This window comes from Spermophilus citellus, assembly GCF_964194105.1.
Source record: "Spermophilus citellus genome assembly, chromosome: 6".
In the NCBI taxonomy this organism is placed as follows: domain Eukaryota; kingdom Metazoa; phylum Chordata; class Mammalia; order Rodentia; family Sciuridae; genus Spermophilus; species Spermophilus citellus.
In genome coordinates, this window is record NC_138187.1 from 21,692,366 (window position 1) to 21,718,173 (window position 25,808).

At 47.7% G+C, this 25,808-nt stretch overlaps 2 protein-coding genes across 3 annotated transcripts in view; one reads left to right on the forward strand and one right to left on the reverse strand.

Annotated features, from left to right (window-relative positions):
- ITGAL (integrin subunit alpha L) overlaps positions 1-15,699 on the forward strand; it is a 44,729-nt gene extending 29,030 nt beyond the window's left edge. Inside the window, exons 19-31 of one of the 2 annotated variants that reach the window (XM_081299821.1) lie at positions 139-195; positions 290-360; positions 869-1,010; positions 2,831-2,941; positions 3,332-3,411; positions 3,502-3,588; positions 5,231-5,306; positions 9,174-9,287; positions 9,522-9,578; positions 10,165-10,263; positions 10,664-10,759; positions 11,346-11,456; positions 14,059-15,699. In XM_081299821.1, coding sequence (XP_081155947.1) covers positions 139-195; positions 290-360; positions 869-1,010; positions 2,831-2,941; positions 3,332-3,411; positions 3,502-3,588; positions 5,231-5,306; positions 9,174-9,287; positions 9,522-9,578; positions 10,165-10,263; positions 10,664-10,759; positions 11,346-11,456; positions 14,059-14,229 — 1,272 coding nt within the window. In that variant the 3' untranslated portion in view covers positions 14,230-15,699. The remainder of the gene's footprint in view (positions 1-138; positions 196-289; positions 361-868; positions 1,011-2,830; positions 2,942-3,331; positions 3,412-3,501; positions 3,589-5,230; positions 5,307-9,173; positions 9,288-9,521; positions 9,579-10,164; positions 10,264-10,663; positions 10,760-11,345; positions 11,457-14,058) is intronic. The other variant, XM_081299822.1, reaches the window with a different exon arrangement.
- A 5,237-nt stretch (positions 15,700-20,936) lies between these two features.
- On the reverse strand, positions 20,937-24,284 carry ZNF768 (zinc finger protein 768). Its single transcript, XM_081297815.1, has 2 exons — positions 23,387-24,284; positions 20,937-23,100 (listed from the first exon to the last, which is right to left on the reverse strand). The coding sequence occupies exons 1-2, from the start codon at positions 23,472-23,474 to the stop codon at positions 21,467-21,469; spliced, it is 1,722 nt and encodes a 573-aa protein (XP_081153941.1). The 5' UTR covers positions 23,475-24,284; the 3' UTR covers positions 20,937-21,466.
- Between the last annotated feature and the right edge of the window lie 1,524 nt (positions 24,285-25,808).

The following is a 25,808-nucleotide window of genomic DNA, read 5'->3' on the forward strand; positions in this document are numbered from 1 at the left end:
CCTCTGGCTCCCATTAGGTAGCTGCCGCCAGACAGCTGCACACACAGGCAAGGGCTGAGGCTGGAGTGAGGCCAGCCCCGCCTTTACTAGTCCTGCTGCTTCAACTGAGCTCCCCTGTCCTCCTCCCTCTGTGCACAGCAGGACAAGGACTTGCAGCCCATTCTGAGACCCGCCCCACACTCTGAGACCAAGGAGGTAAGAGGGAGGAGGGGCAGATGCCAAGGCCTGGGGTGGGCTCCAGCTGGGTCTGGAGCCAGAGCCTCCCAATCCTTTCTTCTCGGCCTTTCAGATCCCTTTTGAGAAAAACTGCGGGGAGGACAAGAAGTGTGAGGCTAACCTGGAGCTGTCCTCCGCTGACAGGTCTGGAAGACTTCCTCCCACTCCCACCTCCAGCCTTCCCTTCAATTCCGTCCGTGTCTTTCCTTTTCTTGGTACCAAGGAGTGAACTCAGGGGTGCTCAACCACTGAGCCACATCCCCAGCCCTTTTTAATATTTTATTTAGAGACAGGGTCTTGGTGAGTTGCTTAGGACCTTGCTAAATTGCTGAGGCTGGCTTTGAACTCGCCATCCTCCTGTCTTAGCCTCCGGAACTGCTGGGATGACAGGTGTGCACCGCTGCGCTCTCCTGGGCTCATTCTTGATCTTTCTGATGCAGCAGCTCCCATGTGCTGGGAAAAAACACTGGACTTAAGACACCCCTCTTCCTGCACACTGCCTCTGAGAAATGCGGGTACCTTGTGGAGAACTCAAGTGCATAGGAGCTCATTTTGTGTGGCCTTACAAATCTTTCAGTTCTAAAGTCCCCACCCCGATCCTATTTCCTTCATCTTGGTTCCTATAACTTTTCCCTGATCCCCTCACCCTCAGACCCACAGTCCTGCGTCTGACGCCGTCTGACAGTCTGACTGTGGGGTGGACACTGAATAACTCCGGAGAAGATGCTTACTGGGTCCAGCTGAATCTGAGCTTCCCCAGGGGACTCTCCTTCCGGAAGGTGAAGGTGCTCAAGGTGAGCCTGAGGGCAGCACCTACCTGCTGCTCTGATTCCCACCGCCTCTACTCCATCCTACATCCTGAGCAGTTGGTAGCAGCTTGCAGAGGAGGAAGTGAGTGTCATATCTGTGTCCCCAGCCTGATGGTCCCCCTTGAGCTCTGTGATCTGAGGTACAAAGTTTACCCTCTCTGAACCTCAGATTCCACAACCAAAAATGAGACTGGGGACACTCAGGGGGTTAGTGAGAGGGTCATACAAAAGGAGCATGTGGAAGAGACTCAGGGGCCATGTCCCCCATGCAGTCGGTGAGCAAGATGTACAGTTGAGTGAGATGGATCCGCCTCCCTGGTAGAGGCAACCAGAGTGATTTTGAGCAATGTCCTGGAGTGTTTGACATATAATGTTTACTTTTTAAGGACTACTATAAAAGTAATATATGATCACAATGGAAATTTGAAAATTACAGAGAAGTTTAAAGAAGACCATGATATGTACTTCTACAACTCAGCAATTGCTACCCTTCCCCTGCCCCTTTGTCCCAGGGATTGAACCCAGGGATGCTTAACCATTGAGTTACATCCCCGGCTCTTTTAATTTTTTTTATTGGTTCTTTTTAGTGAGACATTTTGATAAAATTATACATTCACAGAATATATCTTATTCTAATTAGGACCGATCCCAGTCTTGTGGATATACATGACGTACGTCACTGTGGTATATTCATATATGTACATGGGAAAGTTATGTCAGATTCTTTCCACTATCTTTCCTATTGCTATCCTCCCTCCCTTCCTTTCATTCATTCCCCTTTGTCTAATCCTCTGAATTTCTGTTCTTCCCCTCCCCACATTGTGAGTTAGCTCCCACATATCAGAGAAGATATTCACCCCTTGTTTTAGGGGGATTGGTTTATTTCACTTAGCATGATAGTTTCCAGATTCATCCCTTTACTGTCAAATATCATAAAGTCTTCTTTATGGCTGAGGAGTATTCCATGGTGCATATATACTACATTTTCTTTCCTTTTTATTTTTTATTTTAAGACAAAGTCTTGTTAAGTTGTTGAGGGTCTCACTAAGTTGCTGAGGCTGGCCTTGGAACTTGTGATCCTCCTGCCTCAGCCCTCCTGAGTCACTGGGCTTACAGGTGTGTGCCACTATGCCTGGCCAATTAATACTTTAACCTTTTAGTGTTCACCCTTTTTACTTTTCTATATATAGTTTCATATATGCATATGTACATAGGTGTATATTATATATTATCTGTTTATTTATACACATACAAGTGCTGTGTACTTATTCTTTTTTTTTTTTTTTTTTTTTTTTGTGGTACTAGGGATTGAACCCAGGGCATTCTGCATGCTATGCAAGTGCTCTCCCACTGAGCTACACCTCGACATTGGGTACTTTTTCTGTATTTGTTTTAACTAATTGACATTTTTGCCCTCCACATAGTTATTCCCCCGCCCATGTTTAAAAAAATTTTTTTATGGTGTTAAATGTACACAATATGACTCTGCCCTTTAGGTCTGGGTTATTTCACTTAGCATAATGTTTTTGTTTGGAGTTGGTTTTTGTTTTTTCGAGGCAGGAGCTCACTGTGTTGCCCAGGCTCGTCTCCACCTCCTGGTCTCTAACAGTCTCCTGCCTCAGATTCCTGAGTAGATAAAACAAACAAACAAACAAACAAACAAACTACAGCACACACCACCATCTGACTCTGCCCTGATTCTTTGGCTCTGCCTCTCTGGGAATGTGCTATGACAGGGCAGGGGTCCTGGAGGAGGTTGATGACCCCTGGGGACCCTGACCCCTGGTCTCCCTTCTCACTCCCAGCCGCACAGCCAGATGCCTGCGAGTTGTGAGGAGCTTCCGGAGGAATCCAGACTCCTGCCCAGGACCCTTCTGTGCAACGTGAGCTCTCCCATCTTCAAAGCAGGCAGCTCGGTGAGTGAAGTGTGTGCTTGAAACCCAGCAGCCAGGGGGCCCTGAGCTGGAGGAGGGGAGGTAGACTTTGGCTCTGAGGAAGGGGGCAGGTGATTAAGCAGGAAGCCAGTCCCTACCCCAGGGGGCATGTGTAGGAGCTGTTCTCTGTCATGTTAGAAAGCCTGGACCTTGGACGCAGACAAAAAGGGACTGGGTTATTCGTTTTGTGACCATAGACATTTTGAACCATCTAGATCCTTGGTTTTCTCATCTGTACAATGGGGATGAAATCCTTAGCCAAGTGTTTGGGATGTAGGGAGCACCTGCGGGGGTCACTGCAGTCGTGGTGACTATGCTGGGGGCCATGAGGTGCTCAGACTGCTCCTGAGGCCCCCTGTCCTTCCCTGCTAGGTTGGTATCCAGGTGATGTTTAATACGCTGCTGAACAGCTCCTGGGAGGACTTTGTCGAGCTGCACGCCACTGTGAACTGGTGAGCAGGTCCTCAGTGGGTCCCTGCCAGCATCGCCACCACCCAGGCCTGGCCAGCCCATCTAACTCCCTCTGCCTTGCCCTGATGTAGTGAGAATGAGGACCCGCTCCTCCTGGAGGACAACTCGGCCACCACCAGCATCCCTGTCCTGTACCCCATCAACGTGCTCATCAAGGAGTGAGTCCTTCTGTGTTGTGTTGACCCTACTCCCACCTCAGCCTCCCCACCCAGTCTTGATGCCCATGAGCTCCCTGCCCACGCACCCTTCCTTTTCTTTTATTTATTTTTTCTTTTTTGATTCTGGTGATAGAACTCAGAGGTGCCCTACCACTGAGCTACATCCCCAGTTCTTTTTATTAATTTGAGACACCGTTTCTCTAAGTTACTGAGGCTGGCCTTAAGCTTGAGATCCTCCTGCCTTAGCCTCCCAAGCTGCTGGAATTACAGGCATATGCCACTGTGCCTGGCTTCTCTTCCTTTTCTAGAGCTTGGGGCAGCACAGTAATTAGAACTGATCCCAGCCACAACCCCTGTGGTTTTCCACATTCCAAAAATGGAGGGTCCTCTAAGAACTCAGGTCAGCATTAATTGATGGAATTTAAAACTCCACAGCAGCTGCCTGGTGTCAGATGCTATGCCAGAGGCACTGCATGGCTGTTTGCTTTCCCTGGAGCTTTTGACACCTCCATGGGGAAGCTGTACCTCTCTCTCCATTGGACTAATAAACAAACTGAGGCTCAGAGAAGAAAGGCACTTGCCCAAGGTCATATAGCCAGGAAGCACTAGAGCCAGGGTCTCAACTTTGTCTGGCTCCAAAGCCACAGCTCTTAGCTGGCATTAGCTGTGCTAGAGTCTCTCTCTTCCCGGGCTCAGCAGTGCTGGAAGAGATTAAAGTCCCCACCATGACCCCTGCCCTCAGGGAGCTTACAGTCAAGCCAGAGAAACCAAACTCCTGCACCCCTAGAACCAGTGACTCTTAGAATGCTGGGGCAGGAAGGACTCACAGGGAACTCTAGTTGGACTTTCTAGTTTATAGAGAAGAAGATTAGAAAAGTTGAGGGGCTTTTTCAGATTGGCTCAATGAGATAAGGACAGGTGCAGTATCTAAGTTCAGGTCTCTGAGACTTTTGGCCATCAATTCCAACTTGATATAAAATTATGAGCCACTCAAGGTCAGGGTAAGTGGGGGAGAGGCAAAAGATTGATGAAGATGAGGCCTGGACTGGGGTCTGGAGGATAGGGCAATTTGGATAAGGGCCAGAAAGGAGGCAAAGATCACAGCATAGGCAAAGGGATGAAGGCAGGAAGCAGAGGGACCCATGTTGGGAATAGGGACTGGGCACGTGCCACCAAGGGCAGGTGTGTGCAGGGGAGCAGAAGGAAGGCAGTCTGGACATGGGAGCTTGGCCCTGATCCTCCCAGGCAGCAGGGAGCTATGGACGGGTTCTGAGTAGTAGCATCAGGATCAGAGAGATATCAGGAAGAGCCGGCCACATGCACTGGAAACATGGGGTGGAAGAGGAGGGGTACAGAGGCTGACGTGGTTATCAAGATAAGCAGAGCTCAGAGGATTGGGGAGACACTGATGAGGTGACACTCAGCACAGAGACCACAGCCCCCAAAGCATGGCCCTGCCCACCTGGCACCTGTCCTATCTCTCCACTGTGGGGCTTTGGGCAAGAGGCTGGCCTTAGTTTCCAAAGAACTCAATGAGATGGTGCCTTTGTAATCCCTAGCCCCGTGCTGACAGTTTAGAGGCTTCCTAGAGTTCTGGATGACGTCTCCTCCACCCTCAATTTCTGCTCTTCTCTCTCTACAGCCAGGAAAACTCTACACTCTATGTCAGTTTCACCCCCAAAGGTCCCAAGATTCACCAAGTCCAGCACATCTACCAGGTATGAATCTCAAAGGGTCCTTATAGACCTGAACATATTCATTCAGGCCTGCCCTGGGGATGAAGGTTGCGTAAGCCAATTAGACACAGTCTATCCTCAGTGGATCCAAGTCTGTCATCCTGCCTATAGAGCTTCACAGCCTCTACTTAAATGCTTCTACCAGGAGCAGGCTCACTACTGCCTTTCCATCACTGGACACATCATTTATGAGATCAGAACTTGAGAACTAGGACTCTGAGAGAGAACCTATATTTTTGCTCAAGCATTTAATGAACTGCTGTTCTACTTTAGGTACCTCGCTTGGTGCTGGGTCCCTGCCCATCACCAAGCCTAAGTTCTGCGACTGGTGCCTTATTCATACACCTGTGTCACTCCCACTCCAACCTGTAAGGCCCTATTTGATAGTCATTGCCATTTTTATTGAACAGATGAGACAGGTCAGTACTTGCCCAAGTCACACGGCTCCTAGGGGAAGCAATTGGATTCAGGCTTGCATTTGAATACCCAAATCCATGTGCTAAACCTCCAAATTCATGATTTGTCATTGCTCCTGCAATATGGTCATTGCCGGGCAGTGATTCCCACCCCGAACCCTCACCACCCCCCACCACCCCCATTTAGGGTTTCCTTATAGGTGACCTCAAAGGGAGTAGGAGGCATTGACTAAGTCAAGAGCATTTTCATTTTACTTTTTAGGATAAATATAATCCAGTATAGTACAGTGCAGAGGAGTGTAGTAAACTTTGCATACAATTGCTATCTTGCAGCTTTGGTCTCCACATGTTCCAAGCCAAATTTGTCATCTTCCCCTAAGTCAGCATTTCCTCTGACTTGCTCGGAATCCTTTTAAAGCACCAGCTTTTCCTCAAGTAGATTTGCCAAGTCTGCATGAATTTCTCTTCCTCTGTGCCTAGTCCCACTGTTCTATAGTCTGTATCCCTTTTCTCTTTGCCCCCTTATACTGCTCAGACTCAGTTTCTCATCTTCTTGCAACTGGACTGTTGAAACAGGCCCTAAGATTTGAGACAGGGAGATAGAGCTGTATGGTAGAGCACTTGCCCAGCATATGCTGAGCCCTGAGTTCTATTCCCAGCACCTCAATAAAATAAAATAAATAAAGTTGCATACAATTTCAATGTGGCTAGTAAGGCCTAAATAGCCCAGCATTAAGAGTTATTAAAAATTTTTAGAATTTGAGGGGCTGGGGATGTGGCTCAAGTGGTAGCGCGCTCGCTTGGCATGCATGCGGCCCGGGTTCGATCCTCAGCAACTCATATAAACAAAGATGTTGTGTCTGCCGAAAAAACTAAAAAATAAATATTAAAAATAAAAATAAAAATTTGAGACAGGCCCTACATGGGGCCTGACCTGCCTTTCTGAACTTCTTCCATTCTATGCCTCTTTCAATCTACTCTTTCCTCAGCTACCACCATGATTCTCCATCATCTAGTTGATAGTACCTTGGCTCCTCATGCTCAGACCTTCTGGGTCCCATAGTTGGATCCCAATATGATGGCAGGATTCTCCCCATGTCTCCTTTCCACTCTCCAACCAATCACACTCACCTGGTACAGTTCTAACTCTCCGTATCTTCTCCTTCTGGATACCCTCCCATCTTTACCTGTGAAAACCCTGGCAGACTCTCAGAGTTAAGTTCAATTGCTGCCTCTAACATTAGGCCTTTTCAAGTTACTTTAACTGATAATTTAAGTGCCCACCAATGTTTGTTGAATGAATAAACAATAGAACCCTTCATACTGGATATATATTTCCCTGCTTGACCTCCCCGAGACATATTGGTGCCACTTCTGTGTCACTTTCTTATACATTATGGGTCTCCAGCCCTAGTACAGGTAGCTTTTTTAAATAATAAGTATCCAAGAGCTGGTCATGGTGGCACACACCTATAATCCCTGTAATCCCAGCAACTCAGGACACTGAGGCAGGAGAATCACAAGTTCAAGACCAGCTTGGGCAATTTAGCAAGACCATCAGCAAATTAACACCTGGTCTCAAATTTAAATTTAAGTTTAAATTTTTTAAAAAAGGACCAGGGATATAGCTCAATGGTAAAGTGGACTTAGATATTCAATCCCCAGGACCTAAAAAGTAAAATAAAATAATTAAATAAAAGCCAGATATTTTAGTCAGCATTTTTTGGTGCTGTGACCAAAAGACCAGACAAGATCAAAGTGGAGAAGGAAAAGTTGATTTAGGGTTCACAGTTTCAGAGGTCTCAGTCAGTAGACCGCCAACTCCACTGTCCTGGGGCCCAAGATCAGGCAGAAGATCAAGGCAGAAAAAAGGAAAGCAACCCAGGACCTGACAATCAGTAAGCAGAGAATGCTCTGCTCACCGAGGACAAAATATATACCCTGAAGGCACACCCTCAGTGAACCACATCCTCCAGCCACACCCTGCCTGCCTATTGTTACCACAGTAATCCCTACCAGTGGATTAATCCACTGATTAGGTTAAAGTTCTCATAACCCAATTATTTCACCTCAAATTCTCTTGTATTGTCTCATACCTGAGTTTATTTGGGACCCGAAATCTAAACCAGGCAGCTCCTGCCTATAATCTCAGAGACTCAGGAGGTTGAGGCAGGAGGATTGCAAGTTTGAAACCAGCCTCAGCAATTTAGTGAGGCCCTAAGCAATTTAATGAAACCCTGTCTCAAAAAAAAAAAAAAAAAAAAAAACCAAAAAACAGATTTGGGGATGTAGTGTTAAACCATGATGCAAATATAAGACCACCGACTCCAATTTTAAATCAAATTAAAGCAAGCTTGTAATTCTGACTATCCCGAAATCAATGGGATAGAAGACAGCACTCCAGCTATCTAGGCACAGTTTTATAGCACAAAAAGTTGCAAAAGGGGGTGTCTTGAGCACTTACAGATAACAGGATTTTGACAAGCATAATACAAAGGCAGGTAGCAAGTTAATGAGTAAATGTAAATCCTAACATCAGAATTTATGAGGGGCCATTAGCTTAGCGTTTCAGAGAGGATGGTTATCTGGCCAGGGAAAGCCAGAATTTATGAGGCGTCACTAAGGTTTCAGAGGGGGTTGTTATCTGTTCAGGGAAAGCCAGACCTGGGTGAGTTCAAGGCGCGGGCAGGCATTCCAAGCCAGTTTAAAACATCAAAATACGGCCAGGCCAAATAGAAATCCTAATATTTTACAGAAAACAGAAATGATTCTTTTATAACTTTTGACAAGATGGTTCCTAATGTTAAGAATGAATTAGGCTAGGTTTATCAATAGCTCAGTGGTGAAGTCCCTGGGTTCAATTCCCAGGATTCCCCCCCCACACACACCAAAAAAAATAAAACTACTTTTCTGGCTGGGGTTGGCTAGCTCAGTGGTAAGAACATATATTTTAGCATGTGCAGGGCCCTGAGTTCAATTCCCAGCACCTAAACAAAAGCACAAAACTACCTTTTTTTTCAGCCTGCTACGTACTAGACACCACGTCAAGCAATAAGTAATAGGAGATGAAATAAGACATTGCCTCTGTAGTCAGGTCTAGTGGAGTTTGAGACACAGAAACAGAAACTTTGCCATCCTGCCAGGAATGACCAGTGCTGTGGGACACAGGAGAAAGAAACTGCCCTCTCTTGGGGGCAGCAGTAAAACCTTCAGAGATAATGATGGGGCAGGGCCTAGCAGGTGTGTGAGGGTTTGCCATGTGAAGAGCAGAGAAGCCACACTGAAAAGCTGTGAGGGCGGGCCAGGTGTGGGTCATCAGTGCCCAGTGCCCACAAATAGTGGACTCATCCAGTGAGGACTGCAGGGCACTTGGGTGGAGTGGCAGTTGGCGTGGTTGGTATTCAGTCTCTGAAGTCCCCGTCCTCTATGCCAGGTGAGGATCCAGCCTTCTGTTCATGATCACAACATGCCGACCCTAGAGGCCTTGGTTGGAGTGCCACAGCCTCACAGCGAGGGGCCCATCACACACCAGTGGCACGTGCAGATGGTGAGTGCTGCCCGGAGAAGGGGGCTGCCCAGGCCTGTGGGTGAACTTGTCCTGGGTTCAAAGCTTGGAGCTGGATATGGGAAGCGGGTGAGGAGGAGGGATCCAAGTCCCATAGACTTAGTGATGTCTAAAATAACTAAGGGCCAGTGGGGGAAGAAAACTGGAATGCTAATGTCTTTACTCGGGTGGAAAGAGGCCCCAGACCAACTGGAGACCCCACATCTTCATTCCTAGGATCCTCCTGTCTCCTGCCATCGTGAGGAACTGAGAAAGTTGCCCAGTGCAGCTGAGGTATGAGCATGTGAGCTAAGAAACTGGGCTGGGGCCAGGCACAGAGGTGCACTCCTGTAATCCAGGAAGCTGAGGCAGGAGAGTCGCAAGTTCAGAACCGGCTCTCAGCAACTCAGCGAGATCCTGTCTCTAAATAAAATGTGAATACAAAATGTAAATAAATAAATATAAATTTATAAATTTTACAAATATGAAATATAAATAAAATAAAACATAAAATAGGGCTGGGGATGTGGCTCAGTCGTTAAACACCCCTGGGTTCAATTCCCTGTACTGCTCCCCCACCCCTCCAGAAAAAGAAAGAGCAAGGGAAAGAAAACAAATTTAAAAGTTTTTAAAACTTTAAAAATAAGAAAGGCTGGGGATATAGCCCAGTGGTAGAGAACCCCTGAGTTCATCCCTGGTACCACAAAAATGGGGGTGGGGTAGGGGTGTAGCTCAGTGGTAGAGCCCCCTGGGTTCAATCTCTGGTACAAAAAAAAAAAAAGAAAGAAAGCAAAAAAAGGAAAGAAATCAGTCTGTGGTTGGGTAGTATGCAAAGAGACAATAGCCCTCCCTGATACCCCTGTATTCCTGACCCCGTCAGCCTTGTCTCCCAGGAGTCCTGTTCCACTGCCCATTTGTCTTCAGTCAGGAGATCCTCGTCCATGTTACCGGGACCGTGGAGCTGGTGGGCGAGATTGAGGTACCACCTACTCAAAACTGGTGATGGGGAGTAGTCAGGGCCTAGGAGCCTCCGTGGGTGGTAGTGCATGGGAACTCCCCCAAATGTCTACTTCTATTTTTTTTTTTTTCTGTCTGGATGAAAAATTCCCCAAGTTTAGACAGTTGCAGATGAAAGAGAACTATGATTTGCTTGATATTTGCAGGGCTGTTTTTGTGAGTCTACGGAAGGGGATGTTCTTGATGGGAAAAACCTCCCTTCCAGCAATGAGGAGGTGCCCATGGTAGAGGACTGGGTAGAGGAGGGTCACCCCACTGATCCCACTCCCCTATTCTCCCCTTTGTGTTGAAGTGGGGGCAGAAGTCAGTGAGTTCTCCGTCCTTGTTCTCTTGGTCCTGATGTCTCCCCACCCTTCCAACAGGCCTCTACCACGTTCAGCCTCTGCAGCTCGCTCTCCATCTCCTTCAATAGCAGCAAGCACTTCCACCTGTATGGCAGCAACGCCTCCATGGCCCAGGTATCTACCTGCTTAGAAGTCCCAGGAACAGGCAGCAGAGGGCTTTCAGGCCAGCTACACACACCCACAACCCCAGTCAAAGTCATCTGCCCTGGAGAATCACCCATCCCACTTGGGTGCAAGCAGACCCCAAGGTCAACCCTCTGAGATGAGGTAGACTCAGGTGTCAGCTAAAGATCAATCAGATGGCAGTTTAGCAAAGGGTCACCAGTCCAGCAGTGAACATAGAGAGGGTGTTCAGAGCAGTACAGAGGTTCAGAGAGTGATCAATGAGAAGTGTAGACAGCCCCACAGATGAATCTTAAAGCAGAAGCAGAAGTCAGATTCAGATTTGAATGCTGAGCTGAGATTCTGGCACTGTGTGCTGGGGCTAATGGGAAGCCATATAAGTCTTTGGGAAGACTGTGGTGTGGGTTGACCAAGCCACTGTGGTGACTATAGTGGGTGACACATTTGAGAGAGGGGGTCTAGAGCCAGAGTCCAGTGCTCCAATAAGCCCAGATGGACATGGTAAGACTGGGGACTGGGTGGTATGGGAGCTTTTAGGGATGGGAAGGCTTGCACTCAGCTGCCCCTCCTCCCCCAGGTCCTCATGAAGGTCGACGTGGTTTACGAAAAGGAGATGCTCTATCTGTATGTGCTGAGTGGCATTGGAGGGCTGCTACTACTGCTACTAATTTTTGCAGCGTTATACAAGGTAGGAACTTCTGGGAGGAATGGGCATTGCCAAGACTGGGGGATGCCCTTTGGCAGGAGCCAGGGAGGAGACCACTGTGTTCAGGGAGCATTAGAGCCAGAAAAGGTGTCAACTTATCTCCTCTTTCTGCGGATAAGGCTACTGAGGTCTTAAAGAGCATGTGAGGTTTTTTTCCCACTATTGCTCAGTCCAGCACTGGCAGAGCCAGGACTAGGTACCCTAGAAAGGAGGGACAAGGATGCCCATGTAGCAGGGCCTCCTGGTGCCAAGTCCCATAGTACAGAGGCATATGCCAAAATATGGTCCCTGTCTTCCCAAAGGGGAGGCATAATGAGTGCCACACTGGGGACCTGTGTACTCTGGAACCTGTCACACAGGCACCTCACTCAGGCTGGGAGGGCCTGGGAAGTCCTCCTAAGAGAGGTGGCATTTTGTTGGGATTTGAAGAATGACTAGAAGATAGAGATGAAGAGTGAAGGGCATATGATCCAGGTAAAGAACCTCAAATATTACAGAAAAGAGAGCACAGAAAATCAAAGTTTCTCTCTAATTCCATTCCCAGAGGGTTGTCATAAACTCCCCATTTTGTTTTTATTCCTTCAAATTCCGATTTCATTGTTAATATATGTGTGCATGTGAGTGTAAGAGAAAAGAAGGGCTGGGGTTGTGGCTCAGTGGTGGAGCACTTGCCTCACATGTGTGAGACATTGGGTTTGATCCCCAGCACCACGTAAAAATAAATAAATAAGTAAAGGTATTGTGTCCATCTACAACTAAAAAATATTTTAACAAAGAGACGAGAAATTTTATGTGTGTATAGGTGAAGAACACAAATGGAGTAATACTGTAAAGACTTCTTGGGAGCTTGTGTTTTCCACTTAACACTCTCTCTCTCTCTCTCTCTCTCTCTATATATATATATATATATATATATATATATATATATATATATTTTTTTTTTTTTTTTTTTTTTTGGCGGGGGTGGGGGTACTGGGGATTTAGCCCAGGGGTGTTTACCACTGAGTCACATTCCCCCAGCCCCCAGCTCTTTTTACTTTTTATTTTGAGGCAGGATCTCACTAAGTTGCTTAGGGCCTTGCTAACGGATGAAGCTGGCCTTGAACTTGCAATCTTCCTGCCTCAGCCTCCCAAGCCACTGGGATTACAGGCATGCGCCACTGTGCCTGGTATCTACTTTATACTACATCTTGATGTTCATCAGCTTTACCTCCTGCTTTTGAACTTGGCTAGTTTTCTAATATCTGGATGTCCCATTTTTTATTTAACAAGTTCCTATTTTGTTTTTTAGTTTTCTCATACTGGGGATTGAACCCAGAGAAGCTCTACCACTGAGTCTCCCAGCCCTCTTTGTTTTTTTTTGTTTGTTTGTTTTGTTTTGTTTTTCAATATTTTGAGATGTGGTCTTGCTAAGTTGCCCAGACTGGCCTTGAACTTATGATCCTCTTGTCTAAGCCTCCCAAGTCACCAAGATTAAACAAGTTCCCTATTGATGAGCAATGAACATTTGGATTGTTTCTCATTCCCGTCTGTTTCAACCAATGTGACAAAGACTGTTTTTACCAATATCCTTGCACATTCATTCAAATATTTTTTAGACTTAATTCCTAGAAGTGAAAGCACTGGGGAAAATATATGTATGTTTTGAGCTTTCAACAAGTGTGTACATATAATAAGCACTATATAAGTGTTGGCTCTTCATGTTTGTTACTAAATACTGTCAAATAACTGGTCAATGGGCTGGGGAATAGCTCAGTGATAGAGCACTTGCCTAGTGTGTGGGGGGCCATGGGTCAATCCCCAGCACTGGGAGAAAAAAAAGACACTCATTTAAAAGATTGAAACATGACATTTTGATGAGCCAAAAGAATGAACTACTAGTGCTGGAGATGTAGCTGTACTGTAGCTCAATGGTAAAGTGCTTGCCTAGAACTCATGAGGCCCTGGGTTTAATCCCCAGCACTGCAGAAAAAAGAGTGAACTACTAAACTTAAAGCTTTTAAAAGTATTTCCAGCCAGGCAGGGTGGCACACACTTGTAGTCCCAGAAACCCAAGAGGCTGAGGAAGGAGGATCACAAGTTCAAGACCAGCCTGGGCTATTAACAAGACCCTGTCTCAAAATAAAAAATAAAAATTAGGCTGGGGTGTTTAGGGTTATGGCTCAGTGGTAGAACACTTGCCTCACATGCATGAGTTACTGGGTTCGATTCTCAGCACCACATATAAAATGAATGAATAAAATAAAGGTCCATCAACAACTAAAAAAAAAAAATTGGGCTGGGGATGTGACTCAGTGGTAAAGCACCCTGGGTTCAATCCCCAGTAACAAAACAAAACAAAACAAACAAACAATATGAATGGCTGGGCATGTAGATCAATGGTAAAGCACTTGCTTAACTTGTGAGCCCCTCGGTTACATTCTCCAACACACAAAAAAGTTTTTTCAAAATTAATATGTACATATATTTTCCCCCACCAAAGAACCAAGCTTGCAGATGACAGAATGTCTTCACACGTTGTTGGAGCTGACTGGTCCAAAATGCTGCCTGGACTTTCGCTCACTCAATATCTGTCTTCCTTCAGGTTGGATTCTTCAAACGGAACCTGAAGGAGAAGATGGAAGCTGATGGAAATGTTCCGAATGGAATCGCTGGAGAAGACTCTGGAGAAGCATCTCAGGAAAAGTCCATAGATCTGGATTGTTTAAAGCCCCTCCAGGGAGAGGAGGCTCAGGATGGAGGTGACAAGGACTGAGGTCCAGGCTTGATGCACAGAGGACTCAGAACTGAACTTAAGATTCCTGGGGCTAGTCAGCCTCTGCCTGCATTGCAGGCCTCAGTTTCCTGGTTTTGAGCATGGATCTCATTCCTGCCTGTCTCTTCTGCAGATTCACGGTGAGAATCTACAGAGGTGAGGCCTTGTGGTCCTCAGATGGTCCTGGCTCCCACCATCCTGCCTTAGTTTCCTCCCCTGGAAGAGAATATCTGATTGAAATTGAAATTGAAATTTGAACCACAGTCTCAGAACCTAGTGATACTCTGGCCTTCACCTTTGCCCTTGGATGTCCAGAGGCCTCGGATTGCCAGAACTTGCCCCTGTACTCTCTCCTCCTAGTGTTAGTCCCCCCCCCCATTCTGTTGCCAGAGAGCAAATGTGATCCGTGTAACTGCATTGCTATAGCAAATGACAAAGACCACCTTCCTTAAGAAGACTTTCAAGGTCTTGCAGAATTGGGTCCCTACAGTTCTGGAGATGTCCTACCTCCCTTTCTAGGGCTTTCTAGGCTTCTGTTATTCCAGCCTTTCTTGGCTGCCAAGCTCCTTCCTCTCTTGCTGCATCTGCCCAGACAGCCCCCTGTGCCTGGAACATTCCTACCCTTCAGATCTCTGCCTACTTGTCATTTCCTCAAGGCAGCCTCCATCCTGGCTCAATCCAGCTCTACATTGTCCACACTTACACTGGCCTGAACCTGTTCCTTGTCCCCCAGGTTGTATGTGTTCACTGCTTAATGATTTATTTAATTTTTATCTCTCAAATAGTGAACTCCATGAATGTAAGGAGTGCAGTAACTGTCCCCGTTCACCTTAGAATCACTGATGCTATCTCAGGGTAGGGCACACAGCAGGTGTTTGTCACAATTTCATTAAATTCATGATGGAACCTATGGAAAGATGTAGAAAATGTTTAGACAGGCCCTTGGGAACCCTGTCAAGGCTCAGCCTTCACAGGTTCCGTCCCTCTCCTGGTTCCACAGCGCCTGCTCAGAGGAAAGCCAAGCTCAAAATGGAATGGGTTCCACTGGTGCCTTGCCACCAAGCACAGTGCCTGTACATATTTGCCCAGTAAATGTGAGATTCGGTCCAATTTTGTGATGTTTTTTATGCTGGTGCAACATTCCAGACTGGTTCAATTAAATAAACATTCCCCTTTCAACCTAAGAGGTTGCAGTTCTCCCTAAGAGGAACCAAAATGGTCAGCTCTGCCTCTTCCTTCTCTGTGACTCTCTCCTTCTCTCTCTCTCTCTCTCTCCCCCTCCCTCCTTCCTATCCTCCCTCTTTTTTTCTTTTACCATGGTGACCCTCAGATACTGATCTGTGCCTGACCTTGTAGGTTTTATTAAAAAGAGAAGGAGAGGGGCTGGGATTGTGACTCAGCGGTAGAGTGCTCCCCTAGCACGAGCAGGACCTGGGTTCGATCCTCAGCACCACATAAAAATAAAGGCATTGTGTTGTGTCCATCTACTCCTAAAAAATAAATATTTTTTTTAAAAAAGGAGAGAGACTGGTGGTGTAGCTCAGTGGTAGAACACTTGTCTAAAATGCATGAGGCCCTGGATTCAATCCCCAGCACCACAAAGGACAAAGAGAGAGGGGGTGGGAGGGAAAGACTGAATCAGAGAAAAGGTAGACAAGGTTAGGGGCATTTGATAATTTATTAAGATGGGAGTATAATCCAGTAATAATGGTGCATGCCTGTAATCCCAACTACTTGGGAGGCTAAGACAGGAGGATCACAAGTTCAAGGCCAGACTGAGCAACAAAGTGAGACTCTGTTTCAAAATAAACATTAGAAAAGGATTCAGTGGTATGTTTGTGCATGCTTGAGACCCTGGGTTCAGTGATCCCCCACACCTTCCTCATCTTTTATTTAGAGCAAGGATGGAAGAGGTATGGCCCTCGAGTACCTCCTTTAGAGGAGAAAGAGGGAGCCAGTCACTGCTGTCTTCCTGTGCTCAGTAGGACCCCAAGGAAATATTGAGTGACTAAGATCAGCTCCTGGTCTAGCACTGGGAAGAGAGAACATGGTGCAATATTTTAGTTCCCCAGGCAGTGACTGCCCCCTTCTGCCTAGAGAAGATGACATAAACATTCCCAAGCCTGGCATGCAAGACCCAAGATGGTCATTCAAAACCTCCTAGCCTCTCCAACCTTACCACTCATTCTCCTGGTCAAGACCCCAAAGAACCTGGGGCTGGCCCATAAACAAGATAGCAGAAAGGAAGAACTGAGACCCATTTTCCCAGAGTGGAGAAAATATTTAACTGCCCAGAATATCGCAGAACTAAGAATAGCACATGAAATGATCTGTAGGGCTCATGAAAGGTAAGTCAGGTTCTTTTCATTCAGTAGGTCTTGAGGGCTTTGTGTCCAGCTCTGTCCTGGGATCTGAAGACGAAGTGATGAAAAAGGCAAATCTCTGCTCTCAAGAAGTTTGTTCCAGTGGGAAAATAGTACGGTGACTTCAGGTAGTGATTAGGGCTAGGAAGAAAAGAAAGCAGGATAACAGGTTAGGAAGTGATGCAGAAGGCCGTGGGTGGTCAGGGAAGTATCTCTGAGGAGGTGATATTTTGAGACATACTTGCACACACACACACACACACACACACACACACACACACACACACACGATTGTTTTCATCGAGTCTGGAACCAAAAAAGCAAGTCTCATTTCAGGATGAGAACTGCCATCATTTGCATCTAGGAATCTCTTCTAACTGGTCCTCCCTACTTGCCTTTCTCTGCCTTTATGACTTTACACAAAATGCTCATTCCACCTCTCCTTTTCCTTTCTTCTTTTTTTTTTTAATTTTTTATTTTTTTGTTTTGTTTTGAGATGGGGGTCTCCCTATATTTCCCAGGATGGCCTTGAACTTCTGGACTCAAGTGATCCTCTCACTTTAGCCTTCCAAATAGCTGGGACTATGGGCACACACCACCACACCTGGATTCTACCTCTTTTCTGTCCAATACGATTTTCCTTACTTCAAAGCACTTGAGCTTTCTTCATTCACTCGATTCCATTAGCACTGAGCTTCCTCCTCACTGGGGCCCATCACGCTGCCTCTGAGCAGGCTTCTCTCCAAACTGTTAGGTCCTGCAAGGAGGATAAAGCCTCATTTGTGTCTTAGCAACACCTGCTCCTCCCCAGGGCTGGCACAAGGGGCTGTTCCATAAGTGTCTAATTCTGCGGTACTTAATATGAGGATTCTTTTATGCTTTTAAAACTATTGAGGATTCTCCAAAGAACCATTTTTATATGGGTTATATCTATTGTTATTTATTAAATTAGAAGATAAAAATGGAAAAAAAGTTAAAACATAAGAACATCCAAGCCCATACTCCACATGAACCATCAGAATAATGATATATGTCATTGCAAATCATAACTAGAAAATGCTATATTTTCAAGAGAGAGTGAACAAAGAACATCTTAATATTGTTAAGGAAAATAGTCAAACTTCAGTCAGACCTGGTTTGAATTCAGGCTCTTCTGCCTCCTAGTTGTGTCCTTGGGACTTGTTTTTTCATCTGTAAAATGGAAATAAAAATTATACACACACACACACACACACACACACACACTTCAGAGCTTCTGTGAGCATTAAATGAAATGACATTTGCAAACTGCTTAGCAATGTTCCTAGCCCATATATGCTTATTAATGGTAGTGGATGGCAATGGTTTTCCTTGTGCAGGCTGTAGCAGAAAGCCAAATAGAGAGACCTAATCTGGAGTTGGAGTTCTCCCACTAGCTTGCTGTGTGATCTTGGGAAAGAAACTTGCCCTTTCTGGTTTTTTTTTTTCCCTACTCTGGAAGTTTCTCAGGAGCTGTCATAGAAGAGAAGGGTGGAGTTTGATCACCTAAATCCTCACCCTTATTTGATCTGCTTTTATATACAATGGACCTTTTATCCACAAACTTTATCACACCTGCCAATTCAACTAATTGTGGATTGAAAATATTTAGGACACTGGGGATGTAGCTCACTGGTACAGCATGTGTCTCACATGCATGATGCCCTGGGTCTAATCTCCAGCACTACAAAATATATATTCAGAAAAGATTGCATTTGTACTGAACATGTACAGATTTTTTCTTGTCATTATTCCTTAAAACAATGCAGTTTAATGACTAATTACATATGTAGGTATTACAAGTAATCTAGAAATGATTTAGAGTGGCTGGGCAAGGTGGCACATGCCTGTAATCCCAGTGGCTCAGGAGGCTGAGGCAGGAGGATCATGAGTTCAAAGCCAGCCTCAGCAACTTAGCAAGGCCCTTAAGTAACTCAGCAAGACCCTGCTTCAAAATAAAATACAAAAAAGGACTGAGTATGTCGCTCAGTGGTTAAGCACCCCTGGGTTCAATCCCCAGTATCAAAAAAAAAGTGTATGGGAAAATTATATAAGTTATATGCAAATAGTATGCCATTTCATATAAAGAACCTGACCATCCTCAGATTTTGATATCTTCAGGGGGTCCTGGAGCCAATTACCCATGGATACTGATGAATATTGAGGGTCTGTTCATACAAGCCACTTGTAATTAAATGTCACAGGTCTTGTGCCCTGGGTCTTCCAGTTTTCAAGGGTCTACAGACATGTTTGGGAGCTGAATACAAAATCAACTTCAAAATACAAAAATAAGGGGCTGGGGATGTGGCTCAAGTGGTAGCGCGCTCGCCTGGCATGCATGCGGCCTGGGTTCGATCCTCAGCACCACATACCAACAAAGATGTTGTGTCCGCCAACTAAAAAATAAATATTAAAAAAAATCTCTCTCTCTCTCCTCTCTCACTCTCTCTTAAAAAAATACAAAAATAAAATTATAGAATTGAAATTGAAGGGTTAAGTAAATGCACAAATATGTCAGGTAGTCAGGTGCAGTACCATTAAACATTTATAGTTATTTTACATGTGATAGCTGGAATATTTTAATATTTGAAATTATGTGTGGTAGAATGTCAATACAAAAAGTCTGCATCAGGGCTGGGGATGTGGCTCAAGCGGTAGCGCGCTTGCCTGGCATGCGTGCGGCCCGGGTTCAATCCTCAGCACCACATACCAACAAAGATGTTGTGTCCGCCGAGAACTAAAAAATAAATATTAAAAAAAAATTCTCTCTCTCTCTCTCTCCTCTCTCTCCTCTTTCACTCTCTCTAAAAAAAAAAAAAAAAAAAAAAAAAAAAAAAAAAAGTCTGCATCAGCTGGGCCCTGTGGCATGCACCTGAGGCAGGAGAATCACTGGAATCCAGGAGTTTGAGGGCTGAGTGGGCAACATTTAACCCCATTAAAAAAAAAATATTCATCAGGTTCATAAAGGTGGGGCTGAGGAGGTAGCTCAGTGGTAGAGTGCTTCTCTACCATGCACGAGACATCTTAAGTTTGATCCCCAGTTCCCCCCCCACACACACACACAAATTCATAAAGATCTTGAAATTATTATTAAGATTTCATTTGACAATGATGTTTTACGTTTTGTGTGTTTGTGTGTGTGTGTGTGTGTGTGTGTGTGTACATGCGCACACACACACTATGAGGATTGAACCCAGGGTGTTCTGCATGCTAAGTAAAAGCTCTGCCTGGGAGCTAAAATCTCCAGCTCCTACTTCCAAAAATATTTTAGTTTGAAAACCAAACAAACTGAACTGCATAACTCTAGAGCTTGCAGATAATGAGAGACTGGTCTGAAATGTGCTCCAAGAAGTTATTTGCTCTTTGCAAGTTATAAGGCCCTGAGGATGGGTAAGGGGTTGGATCCAGAGACCCAAGAGATTTAAATATGCCTGTGTAACCAAGCTGCTGGAGAGAGTCAGAGCCACATAGATATAATCTGAATGTCACATCTGCCTCTTAGCCACAGAGTAACTTTAAGTCACTTAGCTCTATGAGTTCTTTTCTTATCTGTGAATAAACCTTCGGAGAGAACTATCAGGCCCTTAGTAGTCTTTATCTCAAAATGTGTCCAGCAGCAAGTGATTCCCCGAGTTGTGACATCTGTCCTCTCCAGCAAAGGTCACAAGAGGCCACACTTCAGATGGCACTTTCCATCCATTCCTGAGGGGCCAAGTGTTAAGAAGGCGAGGACTGGATGGAAAAGTAACACAAAAGTGGGGCAGGGACAGGGTGGTCCCAAACCAACTGGCATGGGGGCATTAAAAAGGAAGCAGAATTGTGGCAAATTCAGCCCAGTGTGGTGGGAGGGTCATGAGAGTAAGAAAAATGGTCCAGTCTTCACACCTACTCAAATATACACTGTGCTTTGGGTGCCCATTCTGGTCTCAGAGCCTGGACAAAGGATCTGCACAACATAGTGGCTGGAGATTGCAGCTTAAGGGACAGAGCAACTGAGTGCTTGGAACCAAGGAGAGATGACAATCAGGGTGTTTTCTGGCCCAAGGGGAAACCCTGTGTTTAGGAAGAGCAATCTCCATAAAGTTGAAGGCTTCCTCACACCTCCCACACTGGGCCACTCTATTTGTGCAGCATGCAAAGCATGGAACAAGAACTTAGGTGGAAATCATGCCTCCTGAATTTTAGATAAGATTCCAAGGAAACACTGAACTTTATAAAAGCACTTCCCAGACAAGGCCCTAGGGCTTCACTGGCTGTTCATATTCATGACTAGTGGCTCATGATGCCCAGGGCACTGTCCACACACTCATTTTAAGGACAAGTCTCTTTTATCACATAAGGTTTTTATTGAACTCAAATTCAGGGGCTCCAAAGCCTGAGGAAGACAAGGCAGGCTGGGGTTTGCACTCAAGAGGCCCAGGCCCTACCCCAAGGCCCCAATCCCCACCCTACCTACCCTTTTAACCCCTTCCAAACTCAACAGGGTCTCAGCAGCTACCAATCTAAACTACCCCACTCTAATTAGCCCTCCCTCTCCCTCCCCCCCTCCCCATCTAGCACTTTGCCAAGCCAGGCACCCACTAAGGAGCATGCTGCTGAGGCCAGTTCTCTGCTGACCTCTTTCTGGATCTCTCCCAGTGCCTCCTGCTGCCTGTTTGGCCTCCCTCCAATCCCTCTTCATAGCCCATTTCCCATAAGTCTCTAGGGCATGTAACTTCCTGCACCCTGGCTCTCTTGTAAGATGCTCAATTCTTCCATTCTCCTTCAACCCTTCCACTAACCTCTCTAAAGGTTTCTCTAGCTCCCGGTCCCCTTCTCCTCTGCCCACCGCCTCCCCACCCCTGATGGGTCCCGGGTTAACGCCGGCCAGCCGCGTGGGTCCGCTGGTGGCGAATGAGGTCGGAGCTCTGAGAGAAGGCCTTTCCACAGTCATCGCACTTGTAGGGCCGCTCCCCGCTGTGGACCCGGTGATGCTGCAGCAGCGTGGAAGAGCGGCAGAAGCCCTTGCCGCACACGGCGCACCTGTAGGGCCGCTCGCCCGTGTGTGAGCGCTGGTGTTGAATCAGCGTGGAGGAGCGATTGAAGGTCTTGCCACAGTCGGGGCAGCTGTAGGTGCGGCCTGGCAGGTGGGTGCGGGCATGAATGGCCAACACAGAGCTTTGGCCAAAGCGCTTGCCGCACTCCGGGCACTTGAAAGGCTTCTCACGGGCGTGACTGCGGGCATGGGGGATAAGTGCCGACCGCTGGGAGAAGCTTTTGCCGCAGATGCCACAGCTGAAGGGCCTTTGCCCGGTGTGCACCCTCTGGTGGGTACGCAGGGACGAGTTCTGGCTATAGCACTTTCCGCACTCAGGGCAGCTGTAGGGCCGCTCGTGGCTGTGGGTGCGCTGGTGCCGCAGGAGGTAGGAGCTGTCGCCGAAGGCCTTTCCACAGTGGGGGCACTTGTAGGGCTTCTGGCCAGAGTGGGTGCGCTGGTGGCGAAGCAGGTAAGAGCTGTCAGCGAAGGCCTTGCCGCAACGGGGACACTTGTAGGGTCGCTCGCCCGTGTGGGTGCGCTGGTGTTTGATGAGGTCAGAGCTCTGGGAAAAGGCCTTGCTACAGACCTCACATTTATAGGGCTTCTCACCGGTATGGATGCGCTGGTGCTGGATGAGAGTGGAGCCCCGCCCAAAGCTCTTCCCGCAGATTCCACAGATGTTGGGCCGAGGGCCCTGCCCACCCCTGGCCCGGCCGCCCCGCCGGCCCCGAAGGGTCCCTGTCAGACCCAAGGGATTCTGAAGCATCTCAAATTGGGGTGTTGCCAGTAGGGCCCCCGTAGGCATTTCAAAAGGTGGCCCCAGGGCCAGGGCTCCTGTAGGCTGTTCCCCAAACCCCTGAGTGAAGGAGTCCAGGGGGTGAATTCCTAAGGGGATACTCAAGGAATTCTTTTCCTCTGGGTTCAGAAGAATCTCTGCACCTTCCTGGAATTTAGAACTTTCAGCCTCAAATTCGGGGCTTTGGGTTTTGAACCCAGGGTTCTGGGGTTCAATTCCAGGGTTTGGGGGTTCATATTCCAGGCTCTGGGATTCATACCTGGAGCTCTGAGATTCAAATTCAGGGCTCTGGGATTCATAACCAGGACTCTTGGGTTCATACCCAGGACTCTTGGGTTCATAGCCAGGACTCCGGGGTTCATAACCAGGGCTCTTAGGGTCATAGCCAGGGCTTTGGGGTTCATACCTAGGGCTCTGGGGTTCAAACTCAGGGCTCTGAGGATCTGATTCAGGACTTCTGGGTGCAAACTCGGGGCTTGGGGGCACAAACCCAGGGCTTCGGGACTCGAACCCCGGGCTTTCAGGCTCAAACCTGGGGCTTTGGGATTCAAACTCTGGGCTTTGTGGCTCAAACCCGGGGCTTTGGGGTTCAAGCCCAAAAGGTATCTCTTCAACTTCATAGTCCCCACTGCCTTCGTGCTGAGAAATTTCCTCTTCCTCATTCTCACTCGAGTTGCCTGCAGGGTCAAGAGAATTACAGAAAATCCAGATTGTGTGGGGAGCTGGAAGGTCATTTGGTCCATTAGTTGCCACAAACCTCTCCCCGCGCCCCAAGCAGGGTCGCTGACCCTTTGGCAGGTGCTGAAATTCCCAACCCTTCAGAGAAGACCCAGAACATCCAGTCCCCAGCACCCCCCTACCAAGTCCCAGGTGTCCAAGCCCCCGACCCTCTTTCCCTCCCACGGACCAAAGCCCCTTCTCCCGCTCCCGGTACAATCCTCGGAGGAAAGGTCCCTCCCTCACCTTTGAGGGACCCTTCGGGGCTCCCCATTTCGTCAGGACTTTGCACATCCCGGGGCTCGAGACCCCACGGCGACGCCTCCCGCTCCATCCCCGCCAGCTCCCAGTGCAGCAGCGGTGGCGATGGTGAACGATCCTGAGACCCTGCCTGAGTACCCTGGGACCTGGGCCCTCGCCACTCGCCTGCTCAGCGCCGCCCAGGGCACCCAGCTGCCCAGCCCTGGCCCCCGAGGCCGGACGTCTTGACCCTGGGCCTCTCCGACCCGCCGAGCCCCTCCCCTACCCGCGGCCCCGCCCCCCTCCCAAGGTCTCGACTTGTCCCGTGGCCCTCACCAGCCCCCGCGCGTCGGGGCCTCAGAGATGAGGGGCTTCACGACTAGCCCTGCCGCCCCTGGCCACCGCTCCCCGCCCGAGACCCCGCGGTCTGGCCCCCCGGCCCGGGGCTGGGCTGCGGCTGTCCGACCCCCCTCCCCCCGCACAGGAAGTGTCCGTCCGCGGCCAGTTCCCCCCGCTGGCTAGCGCGGCGGCCTCTCTAGGAGCAGCTGGAGGTGGAAACTCGTTGGCATTAACCCTGGGCTGGATGGCCCCGGCGTTAGGGCGAGGGGAAACGCAGCGTGCTGGAGCCAGCGGAAGGGGTAGGGCAGTTGTGTGCCTATATCCTGGGTCTCCGTCTGTCCACGGGCCTGTCTGTCGATCTCCCGAGCCCTGTGTCCCTCAGTGCGTGTGGCCAAGGGCGAGGCGACAAGCGAGACCAAGGTCAGCGAGAAGGAGCGACGCTTCCCGGCGCCAGCGGGGGCGGTGTCTAACTCCCCTCCCCTCCCAGGCCTTCGGGTCAGCTCCGGCCGCACCTCGGAATCCTAGACGGACTCCCCTTTGACCTCATCGCGGCTCTTGAGCCTGGGCCTCCCTCGTCGAACTCCGTGTCCCCACACCAGCGCGCCCACCCTCACTCCTCTTCAGCCCCCTCCCCATTCTTCCTAATCCACCCCTCTCCCCTACTGGGAAGGCTAGGATCGTTGCCAAGGAGACAGCCCCGCCTCCGGCTTCCAGAAGCACCTCCCCTAACTTCCCAAAGAGCTCAACGATTGGTCAATGTGGCTAGTGCATTCGCCGCCCCTCCTCCTCCGACTTCGGTGGCTGCCTTGGCGTTAATGGTCGCCAGGGAACCAGAGGCATCTTTATGATTGGCTGAAAACACTCAGGCCGGTTGCACCTCTGTCCGCCAGAATTGCCCGGGGGAGTGAGTGGGAGGGAGATGCCCGGCGCCTCGGCCCGTGCTTTCAAAACTTTTCCACCCCCATTTGCCCTCAATTATGTTTTATCTTTTTGAGGAATGAAAGCCAAGGGATGTGAGGATAGATACACTTCCTTACCCTCTCTCCCTGCAGTCCTTTCTCAGCAGTTTCCTTCTTCCCACAGGTTCTAAGTGCTGAAGGAACCAGTCCAGAGATCTTCCTGCAGAGAGGAAGCCTCTTTCTTTTTCATTACCCTGTCTCTTCCCTTTACTCTCCTCAAAGCCTGAATTTAACTCAATCCCTGGGAACCTTAGTCCCTGGTACCTGAATTTTCTCACAGGGAAGCAGGATTTCTTGCAGGGGAGGATGACAATGAAGAGTTCAGGAAGAGAATTGACAGACAGAACCACAGGACCGTTTAAGTGATCTAAGAACTTTCTAGTCCTGTCTGGCTTGACTGGATGTTTGTGGAGGAAGAGAACCTGAGAATACTGCCCCAGGTGTAGCTTTGAATGCAGAAGAAAGTGACCCTGAAAAGACAACTTAATATCATCCAATCTTGTCCTTTTTCTGCCCTTCTTGCTGAAACAAGTTAGGTAACATTCTTGACAATTAAGGAGCCAAATTGTCCTGTGTGAATGTTACAGTGGCCATGGATTGTGTGTTTTCTTGCCTAACCGAACAAATAAAGGTAAGAAACTTGTTGGGAAGAAAGATGGCATCTTCCAATATTCCTGAAAAGAGATGAGAACAATTATTTAGATAATACCAAGTGGTAATGATAAATTCCTTCTTAAGACTGGGAGCCATCTTGCACAAAGGCATGAAAAGCTAATTTCGGCTTTACTATAAATTACTGCGATTTCTAAACTTGCTTGGAATGCCTGCCTGTTCCTTGAACTCACCGGAGCCTGGCTGTCCCTGACCAGATAACAACTCTCTCTCAAGCTCTAATGGCCCCCATAAATTCTGATGTTGGGGCCAACTAAAATATTAACTAGCCTTTGTGTTATGCTTGTCAAAATTTTGTTATTTGTAAGTTCTCAAACCCCCCTTTGTGTAACTTTCTGTGTTATAAAGCTGTGCTCCTTAGAAAGCTTCAGGGCTATCTTCTGTTCCCACGGTTTTTGGAAGAGACAGCCCGGCCAGTCAAAATTATAAGCTTGCTTTAATTTGATTTAAATTAGAGT

Excerpts from the sequence above, each read along its gene's own strand:
- ZNF768 (XM_081297815.1), bottom strand. The coding sequence starts at position 23,474 with ATGGAGCGGGAGGCGTCGCCGTGGGGTCTCGAGCCCCGGGATGTGCAA. Across the intron at positions 23,101-23,386 it reads CCCCGAAGGGTCCCTCAAAG|GCAACTCGAGTGAGAATGAG; the intron begins GTGAGGGAGGGA and ends TTGACCCTGCAG.